We start from the raw sequence: 22684 nt of genomic DNA on the forward strand, positions 1-22684 counted from the left end.
TAACACTCATTTACATGGTTGCTGCTCTTTTCCTTTAAATATTTCATAAAAGAAGAAGAACAGAGTAACGGTGCAATGAATGCATGAATATTAGATATTGATGCAGCAGGATGCAAACACGATCGCAAATAGCATCGACTAAAATCCCTGTCAGAGTGCATTACGCTAAGAGTAAGTGATAGGCTTATAGAAGCCCGGTGCTCGCTCACCGCAGAGGTCACGATGAGGGTGTTTCAGGGATGCTGGACGTGAGCTGCAGCTCATTGTTTTATTATATGAAAGAGCTGTGGTGCTTCTAAAGGGAAAATACCAATATTTTCACTTTCCTCATAAAGGTGATAGTATCCAATAGTGCATTCAAACTAGATTTTCATAAACAGTTTTAGTCTATATATAATTAACAGTTAATTAGTTGTATAACAGCTAATTAATTTCCATGATGAAACCAATCTGGAGGCGGAGGCTCAGTCATTAGCAGCACATTTAAAGCTTTAATATTTAAATTTTCTCGACTATAAAGCATTTCACGCCTGGTTCAGGCTCCTTGTAAAAACAGAAGCTTCCAGTCAACTCTTTCTCAATAGTATTGTTTTCATAAATGACTCTTTTTACTTGAAAAACATCCATTAACAAACCACGGATACTCCGCACACCAACAAAAGACCCCAGAAAGCCGATCCTCACAGTTTGAACCTGGATAAAAACGATCCCAACAGTAACACAGTCACGAGTCAGTATTCTGCTGCTAGTCTGCTGTTAGCTGGTTTGCACAGCTTGTTCTCACACTCCATGTGCAAACAACCACCAGCCAAAACAGCGATACATAAATGAGACTGTCCAGGGTTCCTACAGGCACCAGAGATTTCAGAGTTTTTAAGGTGTTTTTCCAAAGATCTGCATGAACTTTAAGTCCAACCATCCAACAAACCAGGAGACATCAGCCTCCTGGTTCTAGTGCTCTGTGCCGAGTGTATTAAAACGTTAAAACAAACGTTTCCTCATCTGCATCCACAAAGGGAAACGTGTGGGAGCTGCCTCATAGTACCATCTCAAACACTTCCTGCACAAAGTAATTTCACAGAATTCACATGTCCGCTTGTCTTTGACAGTCAGACAACTTGGCTTTAAAAAATATGCATGTTGTTTCCTCTGTTAGCCTAGCTCGTGTGATATTAATGCCCATCAGTAAATTATTGAAAAAAAATCTGTAACTGCTTGTTTTCAGAAAAAACGATGAATAAAATCGACTCTCTTGACGCCTGAAAGACTGACCGAAGACTTTTAAATACCAACTATTTCCATATTTTCAGATTAATTAATTTAATACATTTCAAGACTCTTTAAGGACCTGCAGGAACGCTGCTAATCGTTTACTGTAAGTCATGTAAGCTGTGCAGCGTCTGAGAGACCAGCGTGGATTCTCTACATCTTAGTAGTTTAGTGTGATGCTGAGGTACGTTTGCTAACGGGCCCTGCGCTCCTGCTGGCAACTCGGCAAAAATGAAGAAGCCATGATGAAAGAGAAAGAGGAGGAGGAAGAGTCTGATACATGAGTGTGAGACGCTGTTCTTCCAGTTTAAAGATGTTGTTGCAAACTGATGTTCATTTCATGTCAGCTTTCAGTAATTTGCTTTAGAGATGAAAAAAAGTCTGCATGTCCTTCTTGCTTTCAGACAACCTAGTTAACTTTTTTGAGATATACTGTCGAGACTTATAAAACAGATGCATGTGTGACGTGTTTGAAATTTGCAGAACGTTTGGAAGATGAGCAGAAGTCTTCCTCAGAGCTTCGATCACTTCAAACGTTAACATTTAGGAGGAGTTTAGTTTCGTCTTGTTAGTGTTTCGTGATTTCTTTGTGCTTCTCTTTCCTTTCAGCTGCTTCTCCCTGGCCTGAATCTGATGGAGGTGTCTTCCTTCCCACTGTCACCGAACACTGCAGAGGGACTCAGATATTTGGAGCCATCTCTGATATTTATCTTGCAATATGAAGCTGTATATTAAATGTGTCCGATGCATTAAAACTGAACTGAGTGGGCTCACATCAGTCAGAGCTGGTACCCGACTGCCGTCCCAGGCAAACAGAAGAGGACAGAAGAGTAAATCATGTGTATGTGTGAGTCAGCAGGGATTGCATTAAATGAGAAAAGCAGAGATTAATTATTTGAATGTGACACAGGCCGTCTGAGAGCCTCGCTGTGTTTTCCTCCCATACATAAAGACTGAATATAAGAAATGAAGTGTGTTACACCGTGGGGGGTTCCACTCAGAGTGTCCCTCCACCCAACTGCTCCCCTGAAACCTGCACGCCTCTGCTGATGTTCCTGTAAATGCAGTTTTAAAGCTGCATTTTCACCTAATAAGCAACTTTAAAATCATGAATCCAAAACTGGAGAAGTTCATTAAAATCAAACAATTTACTGCTTTTCTCCCTGAGAAAAAATAGAAATGCAGCTTTTGCCATTTTCAAGACATTAGAGAAGCAAACTGTACCAAAAATTTCAAGGTGCTCTTAAAACATTTTATTTTGCATTTGATTCTTGTTTTTATGTCAATAGCTGAACCTTCTGTGCAAGAACAGATCAGCTGCTCGGTTTCTTCATTAACATCGGTCTTTAGCTCTGGTTTCTTTCAGAATTTCTTTCTCTTTGTTTTACAGGTTTGTGTATGTTAGTTTGTCCATGTTTGAATATTTTGTTTTTTCCCCATTTTTAATGTTTTCGTGTCTGTGAAGCCCTCTGAAACTTCACATGTGCAAATAAAACCGACTCAACATTCCTGCTTCAGAAAGCAGACGGACTGTGAAACAGGAGGAAAGAGCCTCAGTCAACAGTTTGGCCGAATTTATCAAAAGAACAGCAGGAAAGTTTATTGAGACAGAGACGTCTTAAAATAAAAATGTTAAATCTAAACTCTGAGTTAAATTAAATGAAAAATACAATTATAAGTACAAAACAACAATAACCCACAAAGTGACTGCAGGCCACATGGATCCAATCATGACAACATGGACCAGATATACAACTCGGATCAGCTGTGAGATCGTAAACAGCTCTTTAGGAATAAATGTGTGGATACTCCAGCAGATTAAATTCACGCCTCACAGACTAAACTGACTCCCAGCAGCAGGAACATTAACCCGACTCTTCATATTTCAGCTCGAAGCTCAAACAGGCCAACAGACACTGACATGCAGGACAATGAGGATCCAGTGAGATTCAAAGGTCACCACAGCAGCAGCGGCTCCAACAAGTCCCCGAATCACAGAAGACGTGCCCACGGGAATATCACACATACAGACCCGCGCGCACATCTCGGCATCAGATTAGGATTATTCAAAGCACAGAGGCTGATTTACAGCAGGAGCAGGCGGGGTGGAGGAGGTGGAGGTCTTACCTGTGCAGTCCTTTCCTTTGCCTTTGCACTCGCCGCTCTGAGGATAAGACCCCCGAGCCTCCAGCAGCAGAGACAGCAGGCAGGCGGACACCAGGCACCGGACGACCCCGCCGGGACGCCCGCGATGCCTCGCAGGGCCTGACAGCATCGCGAAGAAACCGATCCGACCTGCAGACGCCGGCGGGACGCAGCGCTCGGATGTCGGTTCAGGTGGAAAGCACAGCTTAATCCCGGGTGCAGCAGGCGGAGGCTGGCTCACACTGTGCCCCACTGACGGAGAGCGCAGAGGGGGGAAGGTGGAGGAATGTGCGGGTAACGCTCGCCGGATCCGCGTTCAGGAAGTCTGGGAGGCGGTCCAGTTCGTCCGGGCAGGGAGCATCCTCCCCCTGCGTCCGCGCCTCTATCTTCAGGCAGACCGAGCTGCACCGGCTGGATCCGGCTGTCTGTCTCGCGCCGCACACGAAACGATCCCGCGCGTCGTGGATCCGTCACGGAGCTCAGCGGGGCGCTCCGGCTCACAGACGCGCTGCAACCACAACAAAGAGATCCGGACCGAGAGCAGGGAGGACGGGCGGGCTGGTCACGTGAGAGGACGCAACGCTCCCCTCCACCTCCACGCCCCTGACGCACGCGCGCACGCACGCACGCACACCTTGAGCTGCAGAAGGCTGCAGTGAAAGAAGCTCCGGCAGGTCGCGGACCTGAACGCGTCAGCCCACATCCACGGCCGGAAGCACGCGCGACACCGAACGTGACGGTTTTGTTCAGTATCGTTAACGATGCAAGAAGGAGCACGTGACACTTTAGAAGGAAGCGTGTCCACTCAGGACGTGAAATCGTTCCAGTGGAGGCTGCTGTTCCACCAGCAGCTGATCCGCTTCAGACAGTTTTCACATTTTTCTATTAAGAAGTCCCGGGAGAGAGGCGGGAACGATCTCACGGGAACAATCTCACGGGAACACGCTGCTAAACTCTCCTGAAAATAAAAAGTCACGTGATTAATAATCAGCACGAGTCACGATGAATTGATTATCAGATTAGATAAATAGATTGATGAAGAGTTTGTGCATTAAATGAAGAAATGACCTCTGTGACTCTGTTATTGCACCTACATGATCATCAGTCCTTTGTGGACACTTGAAACTATTTTAGAGTTACTGTGGAATTTTCTGTTTCCCTCTGATCTCTTAAAACATCACTTCAATGTCACTGAGACTTTCTAGCTGGATAAATAAAGGATGGTCACTTTGCCAGAAACTGATCACAGCTTCTACCTCGTGACAAAAACGTTCTCTGTGGCTCGACATGACTTCATGTCATTGATGGGAGAAATGTTTGACTCCTGTTTCACAGATTATAGGCCAACAAGTCATTTACAACAGTTTAAATATGGGCAAGGTTCAAATCTGGCCGGCCCACTGATCAATAAGAAATCATTTCATACAGGATGATGTATTTTTGAAAAGTATGTGTTTTAAACGGTCCCCAAAAGTTGATTCTGGATGTTCCCTCACTCATCAAAGTGACTTCAAATGACTTTGGACTTTTTAGGCTTTCCTTCCCTGCATGATTGAGCATCAAGACATCTTTTAAAGTGCTTTCAAACTAAGGGTCGGTTTCACGCTGCACAAAGTCCAAAGACTGTTTTACTCAAAAATCATCACGTTGGTGCTGAAACTGGAAAACAGTTTAGTTCCACAGGCAGGCTGGTTCTAAAAACCAGTCGGTCCCCACAGTGACAGAGTCACTATCTTCGGTGTGACTTGAACACAGCACTGCCTGGTTTCCTTCACCTGAACTGAGTCACCAAAACCTAAACCCCAGTCGGGAATCACCACCGTGGTTATCAGCACTCACCGCTTTAGACTCTGAGCATGCTCATTAAAAAGGGGCGTTTCATGCCTCATATGACTCCAATCAGAAATGTTATCAGATGATGATGATTCATTTCAAATGTTTTAACACTGAGCAGGTTTCACATTAGAGCTCTGAAACTTTACACCTGAAAGGTTTCTGTCCCACAGTCTGACGACGCAGACGGAGATCCCTTCAGTTTGTCTGCAGATCAAAGTGCAGTCATCTGTGTTCTAGTTTCCAGTGGAGTAAAACAGACTCAGCAGCAGATTAGAATAAAAAATAAAAACATGCATCATCAGGTTAAACCAGGCATACTCCAGTGACAGTGAGTCTGTATCTGTGCCTCCGTTTGATGCTTTTAGTAGCCTTAACAACTTTAGCTGAAATTCAAATATTTTATTAGTCACTCAGTTCTAATTAACAGGAAGTCTGTTTATGCTAACCAGGACAGCGGTCATTAACTTAGCTGTCCACCTCTCGTCTCACTGCAGCCTCTAAACACCAACACAGCAAAAACATTAACGCTGAGCTTAAAAACAAAGCAGTGAGCGATGGAGGCGACATCTGTCCATCTTCACATCTGTCTTCATGGTTTTATTGTTCTATTTTATACTGTATGTGCGCTTTTATTGTTTTGGAAAGGACAAATTGGAGGTGACAGAGTGGAACATGTTGAGAGATTCATTTGGAGCGATCAGAATAAATGAAACATCAGAGGTGGAGCTCAGGTGGAGCAGTTTGGAGACATAGTTAGAGAGGCAGGTGACATGGTTTGGGCAGAGGAGGGATCGTGGATATATTGGATGACGGATGTTGAAAATGGAGCTGCCAGGCTGGAGGAAGCTCACAGAGGAGATTCATGGATTGGCGCTGGTGTGACAGAGGTGGATGTAAAGGACGGGGTGAGGTGGAGGCAGAGGATCTGCTGTGGCGACCCCTAAAGGAAGCAGCTGAAAAGAGAAGGATTTTGATTGTTTCCTGTGACTCAGGAGATCCAGGCTTCCCTGTTTCAGTTAACAAAGGTAAACATCAGCATGAGGTTGTCTGACTGTGTTCAGTGCTTTCAGTTTTGCAGCTGCGTTTTCTTTTACCCGTCGTGGGTTTTGTTTTTACGGTGTGGCGTCAGTATTTCAGAAAGGATCTGAATGCTTCCTGAAGTGTGCGCAGCAGAAACCACACGTTCTCTCAGGAGACGTGAGCCAGCATCATGAGTCCCTTTCCTCTACACACGTGATGATGATGATGATACCGGCCGTCTGATGTTAGGCTTGAATGTCAGTGAAGCAAACAGCAGATGTGACATTTTGAACCTGAACCAGATCCGTCCTGTTGTTCTGATGAGCGACTTTCCTCCTGATCGGAGCTGTGCGGTCACTCCAGACGTCTGCGGGGAAACTGAATGACAGATTTTTGTGTCCATCTTTAAAGCATCTAAACAACATCTGACTGATACTTCCTCTTAATGGCGTTGTGTAGCAAGGGTCCAGCCCTGCTCACACATTTCATCACCTCTGTGTCACCACGTGAGCGAAACCTGAGCTGGTTGTATAAACAGGCCCAAACACGAGTCATTAAACCCTCCTCGCTGACTGGATTAATATTTACACTGCACATATTGGCCCACGGCTTCATTTTGGCCTCTGCTGGCGCTCCACCAAGGTGGACCTATTTGGCACGCTGCCTTTCATCCTGCTGCTGTCGGTTTGTCGTCTCTCCATCACGTGCACATTTCTGACGTGGAGGCAGCAGCAGCAGCAGAGGAGTCTTCAGCGGCGCCGTTGGACATGGTCGGTTCCACGCCAGCAGCTGTAACAGCTCTCCCGGGTGCTATCACCGCCTGCCAGACGGCAGAGTGGAACGAGCCTGTTCTAAATCACTCACAGCTCTGCTGATTAGCTTCCCGGACGAGGTTAAAGACTTTTCAGAAGATGTGGAAGGACAGACCAGAGCTGAGATAAAGAAGTCTTCCCTGATTTATTTCACGTCACGCTGACACTGAGCCAACGCTGGCAGAAACTGACACCCGGACTAATGTCCGCCTGCTCAAAGTCCCATACAGACCTCGACTCATATTAATGACTCCTGAGCAAGGCACTTAACCTCGGTGGCCCAGCAGGTGAATGTAGAGCAGTGAAGGTTTACTGCCAGAGCTGCTCTGAGGTTTAGAGAAAAACACAGAAAATTGTTGTTGCATGTCTTTGTAGGGACCAAAATCCAGGTCCCTGCAAGTTTGAAGACATTCTTCAGACTCAAAATGTAGTTTTAGTGACAGGGTTACAGCTGGGCTATGGTTAGGGTCAGTAAAAGCATTATGTCGATTAGATGTCCCCACAACATATCAATTACTAACGTGTGTGTGTGTGTGGTTTACACTGTGTTTTAACACTTCCATGTTTCAGGTGCCACTTCACAGCAGCATCTGTCTCCTGGTGTTTTGTATCAGCTCGTTAAGTGATGATGCTCAGCCTCGGGTCCAAGTGTTTGTGGCTTTAGATGAGTCACAGCACTTTTAACAGATGCATGACCCCCAACGTTTTTAAAGCCCTCAGTCTCCCACTAAACGCACCTGTGGCATCAATTTGAAAAGCTCAGGTGACTTCTTGAGTTACTGCATTTACAAGATTTTCAGAAAATGTGACCTCTGACCTTGAACTTATTTGATACTTTTAGGATGTGTTTTATGTCCAGTTGACGTGGAAACCAACATATCAACACTTTCATCCTGATGATAACATCCTTGTTCCTGCTGTTCCTTTATAAGAAATAAATAAAGAGGACAGGCGCACACTTAAACAGAACAAAAAGCTGACGACATGTCCAAACGTCTGCACAGTTTCACTCACAGCTGCACACGCTGCAGAGGAGGCATTGCACAAATCTGCTCGTTTAACAGGAGCTTCACAAACAACTTCAGAGGGAAACGTTCACAAGCTTGTGAGCTTCATTAGTGTGGTTTGTGCGTTTGTTCCTAAAAAACAGATTCCTGCTTCTGCTTTCCATTGTTGGATTTTGACTTTATTCAGGCTGATGATTTGAAGACATCTGCCATGTGTTAAAAATAAAACTTCAGCTAACAGACTGTGTAAAACAAACAGGTGGCTCAGTAATTAGAAAGATGCTCTGCTCTGTATTCTAGAGACAGTAGGTGAAAAACTAATGGAAGTGCTGTTTTGTGACTCGCTCTCTGAAGGTTTTGTCTTAATTTCTCTCTAAGCTTCTTCAGCTTTGGTCGCCTGTTTGGGGTTTAAACTGAAGCTTGGCCGTCGTCAGATTATTCCTCCCACCATATGCTCCCATCCCACTGCAGAGATTTACAGCCTACCTGGTGCTGACGACATATTCAGCTGATTTTACAGCTTGGAAACTGCAGAGAAAAACAGTAACTCGCCAAGTAAACATATTCAAGCAGAAATAACGTTTTGAATATAAAATGAAGACAAAATTTTTTAAATCCCTAAAAACAGATATTTGTGGTGAAGTCATGTCTGGCATCATTTCTCACTTCAGGATCCAAATGTTCCTCCAGTCCCTGAAATCAAACAGCTGAGACTTAAAAATGGTCCAAACTCTTTCAGCTCTAATAAAACGATCAGTGTCTGTTCATCCAGCTGTTACAATTGAACCTGCACATTAACGAAGAAAGAAAACTAAACAGCAGCCAAGTTTAGAGAGTTACTGAAGTCAAGTTAGCTGACTTATAATAATGTGTGACTGGGTTTATCTAAACACACCAGCACAGGGAAGATGGTGCTGATGGGGAGACAAACAGCGAGGAAGACGATGCCGTAAACGTACCAAACTTCAGTCTGAGGTTGGTCACTAACATGTTGCTGCATTTATTAGATGATGTGAAAACGTCCTGATCCTGAGCTTAACGTCCACGCAGAAATCTTAGTCAGCCCAAAGTGATTCTCCTGAAGTGTTTAACGTCCGTGTGCTGCAGTGATTAAAAAAAGCTTTAAAACACGAGAAACTCAACCAGCAAAGGAAACACCTGGAAACACGGTCGATGCACCAGCGCTGCTCGCACAAGTGGACAGTCACTTTGGGCAGGTTGATACCAGGAAAAAAGCTCATGCGACAAGCAAACAAAAGATTTCTTCAACAAAAATGCATTTGCAGAGGACTCTGTTATCCCCCGACAGAGATTTAGCTAAAAAAATCGACGTCTATTCATAAACAGTGACCGAGGAAGTCTTGAAACAGATATTCAGGCTGAGGAGACGAGTCAGTGGTATTCCAGCATCCGTAAAACACATCTGTAGTTAAGATGTATCCACGCTGGTCCTTAATTACACTCTCAAAGAATATTTGCTGATAAAAAATAAAGTAGTGATTTCAAAAATCACATTTTAAAGGACTTAAACGTTACATTTTAGGCACTAAAACAACTTTCTTTGGGCTCTGCTGCTTCATAACGATTAAACTTACTCTGAAAAATGCTGACTTTGGATTGACACTCCGAATCTGCTGCCAAAAGACAACTTCTGTAAAATACAAATGCATAAAATTGTGTTCACTGTGGTGCATATATAAAATTGAACTGATACCACAAACACGGCTGAAAGTGGTTTCAGAGAAAACGTGAGCAAAGTGATGAAAGGCTTTTATTTGTTCTGTTCCAACCTGGTACTCAATAAACAAATTCAGTAAAGAACATTAAAAAGAGAAAAATCATACTTGGGACGTGAATTCAGTGCCGTGAATAACTCTGTCACCGCACTGATGTGGAAGCTTTACATCATGTTGACCTTTTGTGTGCAAAAAGGTCAAAATCCCGAGAAGAAGAAGTCGTTTCTGCCAGTTTCATGTGGACGTTTTCCAGCCTCTGCCACCGTTTCCAACTCGGCTCCACTCCCGCTGTTCCCATTCGACTGTTCTTGCTGTGGTAACAGACAAAATCCTCACAGCACCCCTTCAGAAACATGTGCTGTTTGCTAAAGTCACAGTCTGCGAGATTTTCAGCTTCAGAACGAAGACAAAAAACACGAATAAGTGCAGGAAGTGGGGAAACGAAGACTGAGGAAAAAGAGGTGGATTTGTGTGATTTGTGTCATCTTACATATGCAAACAGACATTTAACAAACTGACATTTTGCTGAATTTGATGCCAAGTTAAGCATATTTTTCATGCATTTGAAGGACGTCACGGGTGAAATATGTGCACAATCTTTGCCGAAATATCCTGAAGTATTTCTGCTGATAAAAAGTCTCTTCTGCACATTTTTAAACTTTAATTTCTTGGCTCGGTTGGTGGGCCGCCTGCCTGCCGCCTGCCTGCTGCCTGCCTGCTGTAACAGAGTGTAAACGGGAGGGGCGGATGGGATGGGTTGTGTGGATTGCGGGGCCTAAATGGAAAGAGAAGGATGGCAAATGGGCAATGCTAATTCGATTAAGTTCCACGATAGTTATCTCTAATTGGCTTACTGCGTTTGCTGTGGATTGGCAGACACTTGGAGTCTGTTGTCTCGCTGTGGCATCGCTGTAATCGATGCCTGGTTGTAAGATAACATTAAAGCAGAAAACGCTCGGATCTGGGAAAATTAGCAATGCAACAAGTTCTGCAATTAAAAATTTCACTGCGAGAAACATCAACCTGTGGAAGAATGAAAAGTTTACAGAGAGCCGACCCCCCCTGGATGATTAGAAACCTGCACCTGAGGGGAACCCGGCTGTTTTGGGGGTTTTAGCTCTGATCCTGATCACAGCGTGCAGACTCTAATTTCCTCCGCCATCTGTAGCTCCAGCTCGTCTACAGGGGAGGCGCGACCCCCTCTGCTGCCGATAACGGGGAAGATAATCCAAACCATCCTGCAGGGCCGGAGAGGGGAGGGTGGGGTCGGGGTATAGAGTTTAACCCTTTGCTAATCACCACACAACCCTTCGAGTGCAGGAACAAAGTCTCAACGAGCCATTTAATCTCAGCCACCGTCTGACGTGCTGCTTCTGCTCCTGAATTAGATAAGCGGGAAACAAAATGCATCGACCGTCTTTCTGTGACCTAAACTGAGAGCTGCTGGTTCCATTTGCGAGAGTCTAAATGGAACCAGTCCGCAGATGTGACGTCTCCACCCCTCCGCCCACTGCCGCTCATCACAAACACCACTCAGGATGTCAGCGTCAACACATCAGGGACAGTAATCAGTACTTTTACATTAATACATGTGAAAGGTGATTTTTGTAGTTTATTACTTCTGATTTTAGAGCATCAGAAGAGCAGAGACAGAGATCCCAGTGTTTCTTTTTTACCTTACATACCCAGTAATTTAATAAAGTACAAACAATTACACTCAGCTGTAAGTATAATGACAATCTCATTAGTGCACTGATTTGTGAAATTATTGCAAAAGAGGCATTAAAAGGATGATTGCGTTGTTCCAACGATTATGTTGAAGTCAGCTGGACTTTTGTTCAGGTTCATGAAGACAGTCGTGGCTCGTTGGAGCCGCTTCTCCTGATATAAGAGCTAACGGGGGGGTTGCAGGTATTTAACCTCTAATCTTCACGGAGGTCTTCCTGAGAGTCGCTGACCCAGGCAGAACAGCTCTGTCATTCCTTATGTGGCAGGATTGCTGGAGAAACTTTCTCCATGCATAACTTCCCGTTGCACTTGAGACCCAGCATCACCTTCAGACCTAAACAGGCTCATCCCAAAGGTCATGTGAGCGCCCTGCAGACTCATGGCCCAGCAGCTCATCAGGCAGGAAACTCATGAGAACGCAAACGTTTGAGGAGCTTGTTTATGTCCACCTCTAATAACCATCTTTGAAGAGGTGGGGGCTCAGATGAGTGAACCAAAAGTCACACTTTGACCCACGGCAGCCTGAATAACCCACATGACTGCAGGATCATCTCAGACCCACCTCCAATGTGAAGACCCCACCCGAGGGTAAATACCTGTGACTCCTCGTCAGCTTTTAGAACTAAAGACGCCTCAGAGATGAGAGATGAAATAATAAAATGGCAGTTATACTGTATATTTTAATTTAATGATGACATATTCTAAGTGTCGTGTCTCCTGAAAACATCACAAATGCAAACATGTGTTCGTATGTGAAGAGCTCACAGCAGCTGCACAGATTTGTAACGGGACACCCGCCCCGCAGAGCTGTCCTCCTCCTCGCATTGAGCTTCAGAGGAGGAAAGTAACCGAAGATTCATCTTCCTGCGCAGCGGTGCCTGATTTTACATAATTAATGACTGCCATAACGTTTTAATAAGCTGACCCTGTCCTCTCCTCAAAGACTCTATACAAAGCCCATAAACGGGGTAAGTTCATAAAATCTAATCGTCTTAAAGCCACGACTGACACATTATATATCAGCTTTATGTGGCAGTCGTGTCATTTTTTAAAAATAAGTCATTAGATAAAGTGATTTACGAGGCCTTGGGAAAGGGAGTTCATTGAAAAGAGATGAAACTGTTGAAGTTTTTCTCTCGCCACATTTCTCTCGGTAACATTTTTTCTTCCATTAATCTGACGTCTGCAGCTGCTTTATAAATTCAGATTGCACTTTGGACGTGAGATTAATCGTAATGAGGCGGCGTCCACTAAATGTCCATTATTCACAGCACAAGTTAAGAGGCCTTCATGTCAAACTTCATTTTGTCAGTCCGGTCGCTGCGTTTATTTACAACCTGCGTGTCATAAAAATGTTTGGAGACAAAGATGGAGAGATGGTTACATAAAGTGGACAAAGGATGATGAAGATGGAGCTGCTGTTCAGGAGGAGACCTCTGAGGATGTAGTGAAGGAGGACATGCAGAGGGCTGGTGTGGCAGAGGAGGATGCTGGGATGAGGTGAGATGGAGGCAGATGATCAGATGACACCTAAAAGGAGGAGCCAAAAGAAGGAGACGTCATAAAAAAAGCCAAACAGAAGTTATTTGGGGGAAGCTGAGCAGAGCGCCTCATTTCTCTGACGTTATGTTCTCAGATGCTCGACAGCTGAAACCATCGGACTGTTTCAGGATACATCAAAGTAAACCATGACCTGTCTCTGTGCTCCTTCCCCTCACCCTCTGACCAGTCACAGCACAGAGCTGCCTCGTGATCCACCACATGATATAAATTATAACTCATAAAAGGAATAATTAATTAATCTTTTAATTGTCAGAAGGTTTAATAAACACACAAATCTGTGATTTTCTGGTGATTATTTCCTGGTTCAGACCGTAAAGCCTTAAACCTGCCAGGTTCCTTTGTGTCACCGCAGAGATGACTTATTTATTTTTCCTTGTGGTCCCCATGGAGGACTTAAAGATGTAAAACAGAGATGAGCTCCTCTGTAAATCTTTGAGTAAAAACCCGACCCCCCCCCCAAACAGGAACATCAGAGCGAACCGAGCCCGCCCCGGGACTTTGATTCAGATAATTCTACATCAGGTCGGAATCGCTCGCCCTGGGCCTCGCTCCTCTCTTCCTCTCTTCAGAGCTTGAAAAGGAAATGACTTTTTCCCTCCATCTGTCACAGTGCTGCTGCACTAATTGAAAGCTGAAAGCGTGAATCCATTCAAAAGGAGCTACATTTTCATTTTCACAAAACCTGTCAGATCACAGCGGCGGATGAACCTCGCTGCAAAAATTAAATCAGGATGAGTCACAGAGGACGTTCGGTGCAGGAGGCTCGTTTGTAACTTTGTTTCGTCTATAATTAAAGGGTGAGATGATGTACAAATTAAACTTCTCTGTAAGATTCGGACTTTAATAACGCTGATTGCTCTCAGCTCCTGGTGGATTGCGGGAAACTGAAGAAAATGAGTGAACCAGCCAGATGATAATTGATTCATTCAAACTGAACAGAAAATCTCTGTGGAGTTAAATTCGACACTGAGGATACAGGTGAAACGATGCTGATGATGCTGCTTCCTCAGCTCAGTCATCACATGATGTAACGTGTTCATGTTCCAGCCCTAAAGCGAACATTTACTGGCTCACGTCAGTACATTTTTTAAATTGCAGCTAATTATTTTATTGCAGGGTGTAATGTCTCAATAGGGTTAACTAAAGTCTGGCTTTCTGCTGACTTTAAATCCGTATGATGTTCTGCAAAAACTGCTGAACTACAGTGGTCCCTCTGTGCCCTGCCACCTTTATCAGACTTCAACAACAAATATTTAGCATCATAATACAGTATGCTTCAGGTAACCGATCAACAAACAAACAATCAGCCTGTCAGCCTTTGAGCAAACTCTAAATTTCATGTTGGCGAGCTGTTTAAGCTGCTTTAGCCTGCCTACTGTTGCTAATGCAAGCCACTTTGCAGCCCACCTTCATCCCAGCTTCTCTTCTTCGTGCTGTCTGACATGATAAATATCTGTCGTTCTGTAAGTTGCTGCTGCTAACATTTAAAGTACTGCAGCTTTTACACAAGCTGGCTGGTCCATGGGCAGAAGACTGAAAACTCAAATTATAAAAAATACTTTTTGCACAAACACGTCTTTAGAAGCGGTTAAATGCATTGATGCACTGATTGCAGTATTCTTGGCCAGTTCTGATTTCCGTCTGTGACCTGCCGATACCAGTTTATAATGATTTCAGTTTTCTTTCTCAGAACTACGACTGACAGCATATACAAAAAAAAAAGCCTAAACCAGAAAGCAGAACAAAATATTAACCTTCACAGTTTCCCCCAAAGTGCAGTAAATCACAGGATCTTCTCTCACTGACGCGAGTGAAAATAAAACTCTTTGCCACTGAAAAAAGGCACAAACAACAAAAGAAAGTGAGCTGCTGTGCGCCCAGCGTGACCTGATGTATTTGACCTTACTGAACAAAAGCAGGTGCAACAGATTTAAATAGCAAAACAAATAAACCGCTATTGACCCTTTTTTCTTTTTCATCATACTCTTCCACTGCTTTGCTCCGTTGCTCATACCGAGGCTGCTCTGGAAAGCTTTGCCTCCACAGTGAGGAGCTTCTACACTAATGACAGTCTATCACATAAGCATGCCAGACCAGCTTCTAATTGGTGATATGTGAGACTGACCGAGAACGCTGGAAACCAGCGATGTTGCTCCTGGCTGGTCGATCACTACATTTCTTCTAAAAAGAATGAAACAGACAAGCAGCTATGGCAGCAGCAATCTGAAGGTCGACTGTGACTCTTAGCAAGAAAATCCAGACTTTCTTCAAACTGAGGCAGAACCAACCAGCAGAGAGGGGGAAAACACTCTTCAGGAGCTGGAAACATTTATTCCAGGAAATCCTGACCGAGACGAGGACGACACGCCCAGAAACACGCGGTGATTAAGAAAATGACATTTAAAAGCTGAATATAGAACAATCACAGGACTCTATGGAGTGAAATAAGTTAATTAGATAAAAATATGAAGCAAAAAAGTGCACTTCTCTTTGTTAACGTTTCTTTTACTGAGAGGTTAATATCTGAAGGCCATATTATGTGCCGTGTTTGCTCTCGTTGTCTCTCTGCTGCTCATTATAAACTGTTTGGGTTTGCACCAAAAAACCACAGATTTCAGCTTCTGTGGCCTTTATAATTAGTGCCTCATTAGAAACATTTTACCAGAAATGTTCTGAATATTTCCATGAACTTATTGGTGAATCTGTGTTTGTTTTTTATTTTTCTGACAGCCGCTTTCCCATCAGCCCCTGCTCCCCTCGCTCGGTGTACAGAGCTTTACTTTGATCATCATCCGCCTCTCTGAGTCGATCTGTTAATGAAGTGGACCTACCGGAGACCCGCAGCTTTAATCCTTCGATACAGCTGGAAGCTTATCGATACTCTGGCACCGTGCTGGGTTTTTTCAGGTTTTCATATCACCCCTCCAGCTCCACCTGCAGCAGCTCCCTCTGAATCCCCCTCTTGGTGACAATCGATTTAGACGGATCAGAGAGAAGGCTTACCCCGGCAGCGCTATTGATTTCACTCCCCACCCCAAGCAGGTTATGAAGTCAATTCAGTTTTGACCTATGAGAAACAAATCGCCCACAGAGTAATCACGGATCGGAGAAATAGATAAAGGAGGTAATGACATGGTTGGAGCGCTGCATCCAAGTCCAGAAAAGTGCGAGCGCTGCAGCTCGGTGATAAGGAGTCCTGAGAATACACAACAAAGCTGCTTCGAGCAGGAACCCGACCACAGGTTTAGAAAAGTGAGTCAGGAGAACATTTTATGTATCTGATGTTTCTCTCGTCTGATTTAAGAACTGACCGACGTCTTTATTTAAGGAAGGTTGCATCGTTTATGAACTCGCCATGTTTTAGGTGAGATGTACAGACCACAGAGCTGTTTCACCCTCTGCTCCTGATGTGATGATAGCTGGGTGATGTGGACGTGGAGGGGTCTGTGGGACCTTCGGGAGTGGGCTGGGTGGGGGAGGAAGGCCAGGTCACGATTTCAAAGCCGATCCTCTGATAAAACCCCCTCCCTCCTTTGGGCCTGGGGACTGTTTCGTTGTGCAGTGGGCCGGCTCCCTCTTGTCTGGGGGAAAACTCAAAGCCACAGATACCAGCTCAAAAACCTGGAAAGAAAATCAATCTTTGTGTGTAAAACTAGACAAAAAAATAGGGATGAGCTGAATGACCTTGAGCTTCAGAGGAGGCATTTTTCCATCCCCTCCTGAATGGACCCTTTAAAATGATTAGTTCTGTGTTTATGTTTTGATTTTTGTTCGTCTTGTCCCTCCTTTGAAAATGCCGTGCGCATCCACACCGCACTCATCTCCGTGTTTATACCTGCACATTATTTTCTACGTGTTCATCTCCCGCGTCTTGTCCTGAGTCCGAACAACAGTTCAGAGGTTTTCAGTGCTGTGGGCTGTTTTTGGTCATTAAAGCATCCTTCAGTGGATGTTTCTCACACTGTGGTGTTACCACTGTTTTGCAGAAAGATTTTAAATGACTGCAAACAGCAACCCTACCGCTCCAGGTAAGTTGCTACCTCGAACGGAGGATTTTCAAAGAGAGACAGCTGACCTCGACGGAGAAGATTTGTTGGTTCATCTTCACTGTTTCCCTCATCGACAGCTGCGAGTAATGCCTGGAAGTTTATCCTTCGTGCTCTTTGAGCTCAGTCCTTCACTTGCTCACTCCAAGTCGAGACAAACCCATTTTATCCAGAATGATTTCACCCACCATGAAGTCATTGAAGGTCACTGTGGGTGCCAGGTGGATGCTGTTTCTTGTGGAGGCCCTCATTGGATGATGAACTTGGTCATTCAGGAGGAGTGCAGAGTAGAGAAGCTGCTCCTCCATATCCAAAGGAAACAGATGACATGGTTGTCCCAGACTCCCGAGGAGGACCCAGGATGTGAGGGAGGGGTTTTATCTTCTGCCTGGCTTGAAGAAGAGCCTGAGCTGATGGTGGAGAGACGAAGGTCTGGCTGTCTTTGCCCACACAGCAGGGAATGGGCAGCTACATGTGGACATGTGCAGACAGGTGCCTCCTCCAAAATGAGTTTAAACAACTACTTTTTAATCCATCCAGCTCTTGTGACATCAGATGTCACTGAGGTAAAGATGTGTGAGGTCACTCCTGGGTCTCAGACTTATTTTCACCTTCTGAGCAGAGCCCAGATGTTGTCACTGACGTGAGGACAGAGGTAACAGAAGCAGGAGCCGTGCCAGTGGCTTCATGTCACTTTCCATCATGTCAGCGTCGAAGGGCTGCGGGATGAAGATGAGTCATGGACGTGTGTGATTAAGGCTCAGACTCGCCCTGATTGAATAAACATACAGGAAACAGTCACTCACCGGCGGACTCTCATCAGGCTGTCGAGCAGAGCGGCTGATGAGAATCTGTTCACTTTGATCTGCGTCAGGCTCAATGATGTCGACAGCTGCTGTGTCAACGCTCATGAGGGCCTGAAGGACTTTGCTGTGTGACTGCTGGCCCCATGTTTGCATAGTCCTACAGGAAAGCAGGTCAGAGCTCCGCCGCTGCTCCACAAATGTTCATATACTTCCTGCAACGACAGGAAGTCATCAGTCCGCCAACAGTTCGCTGAAAAGCTGGGAATTAGACAGAGCAATGTAATGTTTCTGGCATCAAACGTGGAGTACAAACACGTTCTTACTGATACTTAAAGGGAACGAACTCTTTAGGGAACAACAAGGCATCTCCATGGTAACCAAAGCAGATAAATCCTGAGTCATGTTGAACGGGGGAAAAGTTTTTTTGAGTTTGGGTCGCTGTTTTGATTTTTCCTGCATTTTATATAATTTGTGCCTCCTCGCCTCCTCCTGCCTGTGACCTGAAAGTCAGTCTTAATATGTATCAAGTCCTAAACTCCACGCGGAGGACAGCGGACCGAGGAGGCCCGCCACAGCAGCTGCACAGATGTGCTGTTAGCAGATGTGTTGGCACACCGCTGCGTGGACTCGTCCTTTGTATTCAGAAGTTTTCTGAATAGTGTTTGTTTGCTTAAAAGAAAAGAGGTTGCATCTTGTCACGTGCTGCTCCAGGTTGTACATTTAATTGAACTGTTATAAACACGTCATAATCTCTGTGACATCTGAGATCGTAAAAAGCAGCGATAACAAAACAGTTTATGAGGCTCCGAAGGGACGACGTCTCACTGTTTCTCTCCTCGTGGATTTCTGCTGGTGGGACAAAACTGTGAAGGAGAGGATGCAAGGAAAGGAACTAAGGATGTACAGACTGAAACGTGACAAAGAGAAGATCGGCCCTGTCCTCGTTCAGGCTGATGGAGACGTCTGCGGTGAGTCTCTGGTCTGCATCACTGCAACGTGTAGTCACACTTGTAGGAGCTGCGTGTGCTTACGGCGTGCACATTTAACACGGAAGAATAAATCCCCGTCAGTTTCATCTGTGCCCGTCAGCTCCGTTTGCCCTCGTCCTCATGATGTCATCACGCTGCCTTTGCCTCGTTGTTGGTTTCCTGTTTTGTTCTCGCTCACTCATCATCCGCCTTCTTGGATGTTATTTCTCTGTGTCAGCTGTTAATGACTCGTTTGGCTGTTTATTAATCCGTCTCACTGCCTTCTGTAGAGTCTCTGTTCGTATATTTAAACGCAGACGTTGTATTTTTATGAGAACTTGTTTTTTACTTGTGTTGTTGTTCATATTTTTTATGTTTTTAATCTCTTGTTATTGCACAGTCGGTCAGCGCCTGCTGTTTGTAAGTGAGCGCATAAATAAACTGACACGACTTAAACTAGTTGCTGTAAATGGTCTGAGTTTATTATAAATACAGCTGCAGTGATGACAACATTGATAAACACTCGCTGTCTTGTTGTACAGCAGAAAACAAAAACACGACTCATGATAAAAAATGAGTGAAATGTGTTTTTGTGAGCATGAGGCCAGTTCTGAAAGTTAAGTTCTTGCTGATGAACTTTATATCCTAGGATAGAAAACAATAAATTAAACTGTTAAACCAACATTTCTTTTTCATTTCATTGAATTAACACTATTTAACACAGTTAATTACTGTGGTGATTTGTACTAAGGCTGCGTTTCCTGTCAGTGATCAGCAGGCTGTTGCACATCCTTCAGTGATTTTGTCGCTCAGGTGTTTCTAACTGCTCCTCCTGTTTGTTAGTTTGTTGTCAGCTCACCCGCTCTCCTCTCCTCACTCTCTGAAATACAAAAGAAAATGTTTCATTCTTGCATTATTGGCAGCTTTGCTTCAAAACCTGCAATAAACCTCATCCAGTGTTTGAGTTCATATCTGTTCCAAGCTTGTCAAAATGTTATGAATGTCATGTTTATTGAGTTTAACAGAGTTCCAGGTGAGTGAAACGCTGAGTCAGAGCAAATAAAACAAAGAGCAAAAAGAAAAACATTTATTAAAAAGTAATAAAGTGGATGAAAGATTACAGTTGGTTTATGGTTCCTTCTGACTCTTAACTGATACAAACATCGTCCTGCTGCTGTTTAAATGTAATGAAAAAACACAAATAAATTGCATTTGTCCTTTTTAAGTAATAGGTCACACACACACACACACACACACACACACACACACACACACACACACACACACACGCAGGAAATAGCAAACACAACAACGATCAAACTTTGCTGGTTCTTTCATGGTTTAAAGGGATTTTAAACAATGTGAATGAAAAATAAAATTATGAAACTGAACTCCTGACAGTTTGTGGTTCAGTCACGTTTTGGTCAGCACTGTGGAAATGGACTGTACCACTGTGAGCGTGATGGGGGGCAAAATCTGATCTCCTGATAACTTTTCAACAACATAAATGTCAACATCAAATATACGATCAACCAGTTATAACCAGGACATCAGCAATGAGCGCGTGCTGTCGCTGTCACCACGGTGTTTTTTTCTTCAGTATTTTATCATCAAGGTAACATTTACTTAGCCTTTAATCCCTTTCTAGTAACACATCACTGCCTCAGCTGCCTCCTTCCTGCTGCTCGAAACACACAAGGATGTTTTTAAGGAACATTTGCTGCTTGTGGTGTGAAACATCAAAGCTGAAACAAGCTTTAGCTGCTGTGGACGTCCACACCTGATGGAGGCTCCAGAACTCCTCAGTTTGTCTAAAATCTGAATCTCTCTGGTAAAAACAAACAAAAACATCAGAAATGTGTGTAACTTATATTTGTCCATCTCTCAGCGCTGGACTAAAGCAGTATCTCTCTGCAGTGACCACCAGTGTGACCTGTGATTCCTGTGCTGATGGATTTCATGGTGTCACTGTGGGAAGTTCCACCAGGATAAGACAGAAAACATTAAATATATCTATCAATCAGGAAAACAAACATTTTCTGGTGTGTATAATGACTGTAAAGCATTAAAAATGAGAGAAACTGAAACGTGTGTGACTTTTGATTATTACTGTGTTTGCAGAATAATAGGAAACCTATCACATCCAGGTAGGTTTCCCAATTAGCTGCCCTCACTAAACAATTAAAATCAGCAGCAGTTTTAACACTTTGAAATAAAACCTCAAACCACTGCTCAGAAGCAGCACACGGGCCTGAATCTGGCACTTAATGGCACGACATTTCCCCGCACACGTCTGAATCACCGAGTCGAATAATTGTTTGAGTGTCACACTCGTTTACATATTGAGTGCATTTCCTGGGAACATGCCAGGAAAAAATATCAAAAACAACACGCGTGGGCGGACAATTTCAGCTAAAAGCCATTGTGCTGTCTCTCACACGAATAATAAGTGCTGCTCCTTTTAAAGCCTGAACAAATACCGGCGGTGTAAGCTCACGCAGCTGGCACAGGAAGCTGAATATGTGAATAATAATGAGTGAGCGACGCGCGACGCTGCGGCAGCTCCGAAGAGGAGCTCACCTGAACATCAGTGCAGTCTGTGGAATAAATAAGAACCGAGGCCGGGTGGAACCAAAACAGCAGCGCCTTCAAATTAACTGTTTTCTGAGCTGATTTTGGTCAGTACTGCTCAGCCAGTCGTGAAAACATCATATTGAACAGGCGCCGTTTCTGCCAGTGTGTGTCGGTTTGTTTGTTGAGGAGTGCAGGGAGCTGACAAGAGGCTCGTGTTCAGTTAAGTCTGTCCCACTGAACAACTGAGCACCCTTTCACTCTAATGTAAAGTATTACAGCATTAGAGGGAAAAGCCAACAATCAGACAATCCTATGAGCAGCACTCGGTGACAGCAGGGAGAAAGAACTCCATTTTAACAGGAAGAGACCTCCAACAGAGCCAGGCTCAGGGAGGGGCGGGGCCATCTGCAGTAAGTATGTGGGGGAGTAAGGGGACGAGAAGGGGGAAAAAGAGAGTATAGAGATGAGGACTAACACAAACTGTGGGACAGAAAACACTGAATTATATTGACAGAGTAACACTCAGTGGATCATGGGAGATCCTCCAGCAGGCCAGTCCTATTGCAGCACAACTAAGGGACTGCTCAGGATCACCTGATCCAGCAGTAGTTTGAACCCTAACCTTCAAAGTAGAGAGGGTGTGTTTGTCTCCTGAACCCAAACTGGGAGCTGGTTCCACAGCAGAGGGCTGAAGGCTCTGCCTCCCATTCTACTTTCAGAACCACAAGAGTTCTGCAGAGAACCTTTGTAGAGCCTATGATGTAACTTGATGTAACCAGTGTCGTTGTCCACATTTATGCGTGTGTGGTGCATTATGTCTTCATTACGGCGTGGCTGTCCTGACGTCTCACACGCAGCGACAGCTTTTTTTCTATTTCTTCATGATTATTCTGATAGTTTCAGCAAGCTGCTGACATTTGCGTTATGATTATTTATGCTTTATACACAGGTGATGATTGTTTTTGTCTTACTGTTAAATTCAAAAACTGTGTCGAAAAAGTTGCGGAAATGCAGATGAAGAATCGATGAAGCTGAACAGGCCACAGGTTGCATTTCTCTGGAGCTGCACATCAGGTTATGATGTAGATTTCCCAGTGAGGCGTAACGTGAAGTGCTCCACTATGCTATCCAAAAGCCCAGACTCCAAACTACAATTGTATTCTGCTGTTGGAAT

At 44.3% G+C, this 22684-nt stretch overlaps 1 protein-coding gene across 1 annotated transcript in view; it reads right to left on the bottom strand.

Annotated features, from left to right (window-relative positions):
* Nucleotides 1–4241, bottom strand: part of tmeff1a (transmembrane protein with EGF-like and two follistatin-like domains 1a) — a 104935-nt gene extending 100694 nt beyond the window's left edge. Inside the window, exon 1 of the mRNA XM_084912270.1 lies at nt 3397–4241. Coding sequence (XP_084768396.1) covers nt 3397–3544 — 148 coding nt within the window. The 5' untranslated portion in view covers nt 3545–4241. The remainder of the gene's footprint in view (nt 1–3396) is intronic.
* Between the last annotated feature and the right edge of the window lie 18443 nt (nt 4242–22684).

This window comes from Perissodus microlepis, chromosome 18 (genome assembly GCF_051167445.1).
Source record: "Perissodus microlepis isolate ML-2025 ecotype Zambia chromosome 18, ASM5116744v1, whole genome shotgun sequence".
Lineage (NCBI taxonomy): Eukaryota > Metazoa > Chordata > Actinopteri > Cichliformes > Cichlidae > Perissodus > Perissodus microlepis.